The sequence below is a fragment of the Oncorhynchus nerka genome, unplaced genomic scaffold (genome assembly GCF_034236695.1).
Source record: "Oncorhynchus nerka isolate Pitt River unplaced genomic scaffold, Oner_Uvic_2.0 unplaced_scaffold_1018, whole genome shotgun sequence".
In the NCBI taxonomy this organism is placed as follows: Eukaryota; Metazoa; Chordata; class Actinopteri; order Salmoniformes; family Salmonidae; genus Oncorhynchus; species Oncorhynchus nerka.
In genome coordinates, this window is record NW_027040285.1 from 75446 (window position 1) to 85195 (window position 9750).

The 9750-nt window shown below is 41.6% G+C and overlaps 1 protein-coding gene across 1 annotated transcript in view; it reads right to left on the bottom strand.

Moving 5' to 3' along the window:
• The window catches only part of LOC135570235 (uncharacterized), a 52069-nt gene extending 48795 nt beyond the window's left edge, over positions 1–3274 (bottom strand). Inside the window, exons 1-3 of the mRNA XM_065016345.1 lie at positions 2684–3274; positions 2219–2316; positions 1906–2083 (exon numbers count right to left, since the gene is read on the bottom strand). Coding sequence (XP_064872417.1) covers positions 1906–2083; positions 2219–2316; positions 2684–3023 — 616 coding nt within the window. The 5' untranslated portion in view covers positions 3024–3274. The remainder of the gene's footprint in view (positions 1–1905; positions 2084–2218; positions 2317–2683) is intronic.
• Between the last annotated feature and the right edge of the window lie 6476 nt (positions 3275–9750).

A 9750-nucleotide genomic window follows, 5' to 3' on the forward strand; every position in this document is an offset into this window, starting at 1 on the left:
TTTACAATGGTGCATCTAAATCTTTTAAGGGGGGGGGGTGAGAAGGATTACTTTATCCTATCCTAGGTATTCCTGAAAGAGTGTGGGGTTTCAGGTGTCTCCGGGAAGGTGGTGATTGACTCCGCTGTCCTGGCGTCGTGAGAGGAGTTTGTTCCACCATTGGGGGCCAGAGCAGCGAACAGTTTTGACTGGGCTGCGCGGAACTGTACTCCTCAGTGGTAGGGAGGCCAGCAGGCCAGAGGTGGATGAACGCAGTGCCCTTGTTTGGGTGTAGGGCCTGATCAGAGCCTGGAGGTCCTGAGGTGCCGTTCCCTCACAGCTCCGTAAGCAAGCACTATGGTCTTGTAGCGGATGCGAGCTTCAACTGGAAGCCAGTGGAGAGAGCGGAGGAGCGGGGTGACGTGAGAGAACTTGGGAAGGTTGAACACCAGATGGGCTGCGGCGTTCTGGATGAGTTGTAGGGGTTTTAATGGCACAGGCAGGAGCCCAGCCAACAGCGAGTTGCAGTAATCCAGACGGGAGATGACAAGTGCCTGGATTAGGACCTGCGCTGCTTCCTGTGTGAGGCAGGGTCGTACTCTGCGGATGTTGTAGAGCATGAACCTACAAGAACGGGCCACCGCCTTGATGTTAGTTGAGAACGACAGGGTGTTGTCCAGGATCACGCCAAGGTTCTTAGCGCTCTGGGAGGAGGACACAATGGAGTTGTCAACCGTGATGGCGAGATCATGGAACGGGCAGTCCTTCCCCGGGAGGAAGAGCAGCTCCGTCTTGCCGAGGTTCAGCTTGAGGTGGTGATCCGTCATCCACACTGATATGTCTGCCAGACATGCAGAGATGCGATTCGCCACCTGGTCAGAAGGGGGAAAGCCAGGGTAGTGGGTTTGATTCCTGGGACCATCCATATGTAAAGTGTTTGCACACATGACTGCAAATCCCTTTGGATAAAAGTGTCTGCTAAATGGCAGATATATCCACTGATTATACCAAACATATGGAACACCTTCCTAATATGGAGTTGGACCCTCCCCCTTTTCCCCCAGAACAGCCTCAATACGTCGGGGTATGGACTCTACAAGGTGTCCAAAGCATTCCACAGGGATGCTGGCCCATGTTGACTCCAATGCTTCCCACAATTGTGTCAAGTTGGCTGGGTGTCCTTTGGGTGCAGTGGGGTCTCCTCGGTGGAGGAAGGGGAGGACCATCGTCCTCAGTTATTTTCAGAAAAATAAAAATGGTAAAATATTTAAAAGTGGTCCTTTTTAGATAAAACTATACTAAATATAATCACGTCACCAAATAATTTATTAAAACATACTATTTTGCATCCTCCTCTGGGTATATTGACCACAATACAAAACCTAGGAGGATTATGGCTCTCAAGGCTTCCACCAACTTTCATCAAGGTTTTATATGGTCGATTGGTTTCTCTCTAAACGCTAACTTTCATCAAGGTTTTATATGGTCTATTGGTTTCTCTCTAAAGCTAACTTTCATCAAGGTTTTATATGGTCTATTGGTTTCTCTCTAAAGCTAACTTTCATCAATGTTTTATATGGTCTATTGGTTTCTCTCTAAAGCTAACTTTCATCAAGGTTTTATATGGTCTATTGGTTTCTCTCTAAAACAAACTTACATCAAGGTTTTACATGTCAACTAACAGAACTGTCTACTGTGGTGGAAATATACCAGTCTATCTTCCTGTCAACAAACAGAGCTCTGCTGGTTGTCCTGGTAACAGACACAAGTCTATCATCCTGTCAACAAACAGAACTCTGCTGGTTGTCCGGGTAACAGATACCAGTCTATCTTCCTGTCACCAAACAGAACTCTGCTGGTTGTCCTGGTAACAGATTCCAGTGGGCAGATCTATTTAATTTGTTCAAACTAAATTACAGCACTTACTTTGATGAGTCAAATCTGATCCTTTCTTCTCTTCTCCTCCTCTCACAGTTCCACTCAGCCCCGTTGTTTTCCTGCAGTCCACCCGCAGCACAGACAACCTCTTCATACCCAGCAGTAAGGTGCAACCAGGAGAGGCACGACACGGGGACTCCGGGAGGGAGGAAGGGCTAGCGTTGTCCTGGTAACCATAAAGAGGGGACACAGACATATATCATTATGGATGCTGATGTCACTGTTGTCATAAAGTGCCTTACAGAAACCCAGCCCAGACCCAGAGAGAGAAAGCTGTATGCTAGACCAGACCAAGCTGTACCATCTGGTGTTCTGATCTGGAGAGACTCTTCTCTGTCTCGTCAGCATCAGGATGTTGTTGAGGCTCCCCAGAGGATCCACAATAGTCATGTCTCTCTCCTGTTTGAACGAGAACATCAAACAGATGGTGAACTTATTACCATCATCAATTATTACTGTCTATTACAGTCATAGGGTCTTATCAGAGGCATTAATATCTCTAAATTAATTGGGTGCCTTTTGTGTCCCTTTGATATTTTAAGTATAAATTATGCTCCATTATTACATTTTGAAAGCCTGTTATATATAATTAAATCTCATTTAACAGTCCCAAAAATATGTAGCAATGGCAGATTGACCCTTTAACAATTTATATAGTACTGAACATCATATTGAAGTGAAGAACTTCAGTAGAATGCCCCTTAAAAACCACACATTAATTCAACAACTGCATAGTTTGTGCCCCTATTTTTAAGACAGTACTCACTGGTGTTAATCTGATATTCTGTCTCCTCCTCTTTCACTCCCAAAACGTCTTCCTCCTTCACCTTTACTGAGATAGAACCTTTTAGAGAAGAAGAGGATGCTTTCTCTTCTTTCCCTATAACAGCCTCCTCTTCCATTCTGAAAGGTTCTTTCTCTCCTTTCACTGTAATATCCTCCTCTTCGTCTTTCACGACAATGTTCAGCGCCAGAGCTTCTTTCTCTCCTTTCACTGTAATATCATCCTCTTCATCTTTCACGACAATGTTCAGCGCCAGAGCTTCTTTCTCCGGACAGCAGACATCCACTTCTTTAGCAGGGGATGAGTAGTTTAATGAGCTCATGGTCAGGGATGTTAGCTAGCTAGTTAGCATTAGCGAATAGCCTAGTGCTAGGCTCAGTATCAATCTTTAACAAATTTGCAAATTGAACAAGCAAATTAGGTTCAAGTTAACTGAAATGTGTTTTAAACACTGCGATTAGCTAATGCACATTAACATGGCCTAAAACGTCAATCTTTCAGTTTTATGTTGGCTAGCAAGCTACCGACGTGGTTGAAAGAGTAGCCGCGTTGTTGTTCCTGAAGAATCGTCCCGTCCAGTTAATTATACGTCACGCAAGAAGAGTCAACTGAAAGATGATCATCGCCATCTGCTGGCTGGAGTGGGTAACACAGGTTGGAAACAATAGTTACTACACTTATTGTATTGGAAAGAACGTCCTAATTATTTAACAATAAGCTGATACATTTTCTCTTCCTAATAATACGTTCCTGTACACAGACGTAGAAGCTCAATATGAAAATGTAGATGATTAATAAATACTTATATGAATAGGTAGTGTGTTGATATACATTTTCTCTGTTAATTTTTCACATTCTTTTTTATCTACATGTGACCATACTATTCCCTTAAAGCCACGCTCTATAAGATACAAATCATCCTGTAAACAACAGAACAAACGCATCACATGCAAATAGCACTTGATTATCTGTAGTGCTATACACTGGGTAGACAAAACATTAAGAACACCTGCTCCTTCCATGACTTAGAAAGACTAGGTGAATCCAGGCTAAAGCTATGATCCCTTACTGATGTGACTAGTTAAATCCACTTCAATCCGTGTAGATTAAGGGGGGAGACAGGTTAAATAAGGATTTTTAAGCCTTGAGACATGAGACATGGATTGTGCATGTGTGCCATTTAGAGAGTTAATGGGGAAGACAAAATATTTAAGTTACTTTGCACGGGGTATGGTAGTAGGTGCCAGGTGCACCGGTTTGTGTCAAGAACTGCAACGCTGCTGGGTTTTTCAGCTCAACAGTTTCCCATGTGTACCAAGAGTGGTCCACCACCCAAACAGTGGTGGTTTGTGTCGTTTAAGATGAGGCAGGACGATTAGTTTTTTCATGAGCATGGCCTTAATTCTATTACAGCATATTGGACGACTGTCATTCATATTTCACTCACCCTGTTCAATGTAACAGCAATAGGTTTAGGCTACTACATGATACTCTAATTGTCCCTATACCCATCATGAGGTAGCAACCTAGCCTATGAATGAAAGTTTAGAATGTAGGTTCACACAGGTCGAGAGAACATTTTGCGATGACAGACAGTGACACATAGACAGACAGTGACACATTCAATACGGCCCTGCACACTTTCGCCTGCATCTAGCTGAAATAGAGATATCACTGGACATATTCAGGTATGTTTATCCCCGTTTTGTTCCATTTAAACGTTTGTCAACAGAATCGGTGGAATGAATACACCCTTATCATGCATAAACACAGTTCACTTTCATTACAGACACGTTGTATTCCTTCTTGCATCTATGTGCTCTCCTCTTATCACCTTCTCCCTTTGTTTCTGTACTTCAATGCACAACACATCAGCTGTATGTGACCAGGAGAAAAAACCTTTCCAAGCCAAACCATATCATGACTGAAACACACAGCTTACATTGTTGTCACCATATTAGCTAAAATAACATCATAGTCAACAGAGCTAATAGAACTAACTCGTTAGTAAACCTGCTTCAATCATGCAGTAACGTTACAGTGTACAGTCAGTAAGCAGTTTAGCACTTACCTTGGTGGGTCCCAGTGGCAATAAATGAGTAAAACCAAAAGCTTGCCTTGACTTGGAAGAGTTCCAGTGTTGTGTTGGATAGTCATAGCCAGCTAGCTAACATAGCGTCCCTCTGTTTGAGCCAAGTGTTTGAGTAGACTAAACTAGATAGCTGCATTTGCTAGCTAAGTAAGTGAAACTGAAAGTGGAAAATAAATGATGAAATATCTCTCTCTCGCTTCTCCTTCATTTTGGAATAAAATAATTTGTTCAAAACTGTTCAACTATTGTATTTTTATCTCTTTTAGTCAACTACTCACCACATGTTTGCACTGCAGTGGTAGCTAGCTGTAGCTTATGCTTTCAGTACTAGATACATTCTCTGATCCTTTCATTGGTTGGACATCATGTCAGTTCATGCTGCAAGAGCTCTGATGGGTTGGAGGATGTCCTCCGGAAGTTGTCATAATAACTGTGTAAGTCTATGGAAGCCTTGAGAACCATAATCCTCCTAGGTTTTGTATTGAAGTCAATGTATCCAGAGGAGGATGCAAAATAGTATTTTTTAATAAATTATATACATGAGGTACCAGTACAGAGTCAATGTGGAGACTATATAGAGGGATGTTTACATACACTTAGGTTGGAGTCATTAAAACTCAGTTTTCAACCACTCCACAAATGTCTTGTTAACAAACTATAGTTTTGGCAAGTCGGTTAGGACATCTACTTTGTGCATGACAAAAGTCATTTTTCCAACAATTGTTTACCAACAGATTATTTCACTTATAATTCACTGTATCACAATTCCAGTGGGTCAGAAGTTTACACACACTAAGTTGACTGCCTTTAAGTTTGGAATATTCCAGAAAATTATGTCATGGCTTTAGAAGCTTCTGATAGACTTTGTTCTGTCTCCTAGAGATTAACATACAGTGGGGCAAAAAAGTATTTAGTCAAATACTTATTTTCCACCATTATTTGCAAATAAATTCATTAAAAATCCTACAATTTGAGTTTCTGGATTTTTTCCCTCATTTTGTCTGTCACAGTTGAAGTGTACCTATGATGACAATTACAGGCCTCTCTCCTTTTTTTAAGTGGGAGAACTTGCACAATTGGTGGCTGACTAAATACTTTTTTTGCCCCACTGTACATTGGTGCGAAAAGTGCAAATCAATCCCAGAACAACAGCAAAGGACCTTGTGAAGATGTTGGAGGAAACAGGTACAAAAATATCTTTATCCACAGTAAAATGAGTCCTATATCAACATAACCTGAAAGGCCGCTCAGCAAGGAACAACCCTAAGCACAGACAAGACAACGCAGAAGTGGTACCAGGACAAGTCTCTGAATGTCCTTGTGTGGCCCAGCCAGAGCCTGGACTTGAACCCGATCGAACATCTCTGGAGAGACCTGAAAATAGCTGTGCAGCGACCTGACAGAGGTTGAGAGGATCTGCAGAGAAGAATGGGAAAAAATACAGGTGTGCCAAGCTTGTAGCGTCATACCCAAGATTACATGAGGCTGTAATCGCTGCCAAAGGTGCTTCAACAAAGTACAGAGTAAAGGGTCTGAATACTTATGTAAATGTTATTTTTCAGTTTTTAATTATAAAATACATTTGCAAACATTTCTAAAACGCTGTCTTTGCTTTGTCATTATGGGGTGTTGTGTGTAGATTGACGAGGAAAACATCCCAATTTAATCCATTTTAGATTAAGACGAACATAACAAAATGTGGAACAAGTCAAGAGGTCTGAATACCTCCCGAATGCGTTGTATGTAGACCAGAATATCAGGAACAGGCTGGATGTGAGAAGGAGGGTGGCATCTCACTGCCATTCAGCATTCAGTAAGTCAACTGAAAATGCCAATTCCCTTCTATGGTTTTCAATTATGAAGAGGTGGAATTGGAATTTGATTTACTTCCTGAATTTACTGGAATTGAATTGGAATTGACTCCAACCCTGGTTTTACTACAAAGCTGTCAGCTTCATCATTTAGTCAATCGATGTAATAATGCATAACGCTCACAGATGTGCTTGTTCTCATTCAGAGAACATTTTTTAGTTGAATAACAGAATAGAATAAAAACATTTTATTATGCACCTGAATAACTTGGACATGGATTACCTGGTTGATTCTCTGCTCAACAACACTGACTGTGAATCAATCTGGTTGATTCTCTGCTCAACAACACTGACTGTGAATCAATCTGGTTGATTCTCTGGTTGATTCTCTGCTCAACAACACTGATTGTGAATCAATCTGGTTGATTCTCTGCTGAACAACACTGACTGTGAATCAATCTGGTTGATTCTCTGCTCAACAACACTGACTGTGAATCAATCTGGTTGATTCTCTGGTTGATTCTTCATCACCGTCACTGGAGTCTCTTCACTGTCTGATCTTCATTCCTACAGCCTTCATCTCCATCCCTGGAGTCTCCTCACTGACTGATCTTCATTCCTACAGCCTTCATCACCATCCCTGGAGTCTCTTCACTGTCTGATTTTCATTCCTACAGCCTTCATCTCCATCCCTGGAGTCTCTTCATACTCTTCATACTATACTATTCCTTTAAAGCCCCTCTGTCAGATATAAATCATCAGAGTGGGAAACCAACTGACATGGAAACAATGGAGCAAATGTATCACTATCAGAGGGGTGTATTATGACATCAGATAGAACTACTCAGACATTCCAAATCAGGCTTCATCCACATCATGAAGGTGGATATTGATCCAACCATTTCAAAAGTAATGACCGGGCTGACGGAAATAGGATATGCCTGTACACTTTTATAAATGCTGACAGACGATTTGTTACTTCGTTTGACAATTTGTTTGTATATTTGTGTCAGTAAAAATGTCTAAGTGAGAAATGGCTGTGGAAACTCCTTAATGATAACAATCACATCTTAGTTAACTTGGAGTCACATGATATGTTGTGTGGTCCTCCCACTATGACTTGAGAAACCATGTAGTTTATTAGGCTACAGATGAAATAAGTTATGAACTTCACAGGGTGGTGAAAGTGCATGTGATGAGCTTGATGCTCCTTTCCAATACATTTTGAGGTTCTTATTCTGGTGACATGATGATCGATGCTTGGTTGCCATTTGACAAATAAAATAATAATCTCATCATTCGGGTAACAACGTTTATTCAACCAGTGGGAGGCTTGTAAATGCCCCCAGGAAAGTGGAAAGAGGAACTCTTCATTGAGACAATGATAAACAGCAATCCTTGGGAGAGTTGTGGTGGATATTATAAAATAAGGATCTGCTGGAGTCCAAGTCAAACCAAGATTCTTTATTTCTGAGCTCAGAGAGAATAACAGAGTTACACAGCGCAGTGTAGACAGTCTGAATTCCTGAAGCATTGAGTGATGAGCACATATCTTTATAGTTTCCTGTTCCTGGGCGGGACTTTATTCATACAAGGACACAGGTGCAAATTGGTTTGCAACACAGGATGATAGTCCCAAGAACAGGAGCTTATAATAGGACAGTTTCACAAGGTTAGTCACATACTCAGTTATGTGGACACACAAACAATTAACATTTTCCATTACAGAGTCTGAACATTTTCATTTCATTAAATCATCAGTGGGCCAACAATGCAAATGTCAACAATGGAACAAATGCATCACATCCAAATATCACTTGATTATCTGTAGTGCTGGAGGAATGACACACCCAGATAAACACACACAAAGAGTTTAAAAAAGGACAGTTTAAAAGAAGGAACCTGATCTTCTTTATATTCAAACTGACAGACTCCATATTCAATTCATGTTTTCTAATAAAAACAAACAAATATATGTTTGAGTATACCCTGTACCATTTAATTTCATCTGGTAAAGACAGGTAAACACATTGTCAGTCAACAATATAAGACAACGGGAGCACTGTGTATGTTCTCTGATGAATTTTAAGTCAATGTGATGTGAAATATCAACATACACGCTAAGAGAAGTAATTTCTCTCTCCTGTGTGGATTCTCTAATGACGTTTAAGTGACTTATGAGTAATATGTTTTCCCACAGTCTGAGCTTTTCTAAGCCTTCTCCTCTGTGTGCAGTCTAATGTGTTCTTTCAGGCTTCCTAAATGGGCAAATGGTTTGCACCCTGGGAGGAGTGGTAAGGCTTCTCTCCTGTGTGTATTCTCTCATGTTGTTTCATTCCTCTCATGAAACACTTTTTGGGAGCAGGCTTCTCTCCTGTGTGTATTCTCTCATGTTGTTTCAGCATCCCGAATGGTTGAAACACTTTCCACATTGGGAGCAGTGGTAAGGCTTCTCTCCTGTGTGTATTCTCTCATGTTGTTTCAGTTTCCTCGAATGGTTGAAACACTTTCCACATTGGGAGCAGTGGTTTGGGAGCAGTGGTAAGGCTTCTCTCCTGTGTGTATTCTCTCATGTTGTTTCAGCTCCCTGAATGGTTGAAACACTTTCCACATTGGGAGCAGTGGTAAGGCTTCTCTCCTGTGTGTATTCTCTCATGTTGTTTCAGGTCCCTGAACTGGTTGAAACACTTTCCACATTGGGAGCAGTGGTAAGGCTTCTCTCCTGTGTGTATTCTCTCATGTAGTTTCAGCTCCCCGAATGGTTGAAACACTTTCCACATTGGGAGCAGTGGTAAGGCTTCTCTTTCCTGAAACACTTTGTGTACGGCTTCTCTCCTGTGTGTATTCTCTCTCTCATGTAGGCTTCTTGTTTCAGGTGTAGTTTCAGCTCCCCGAATGGTTGAAACACTTTCCACATTGGGAGCAGTGGTAAGGCTTCTCTCCTGTGTGTATTCTCTCATGTTGTTTCAGTCCCCGAACGGTTGAAACACTTTCCACATTGGGAGCAGTGGTAAGGCTTCTCTCCTGTGTGTATTCTCTCATGTTGTTTCAGCATCCCCCGAACTGGTTGAAACACTTTCCACATTGGGAGCAGTGGTAAGGCTTCTCTCCTGTGTGTATTCTCTCATGTTCTTTCAGCATCCCCG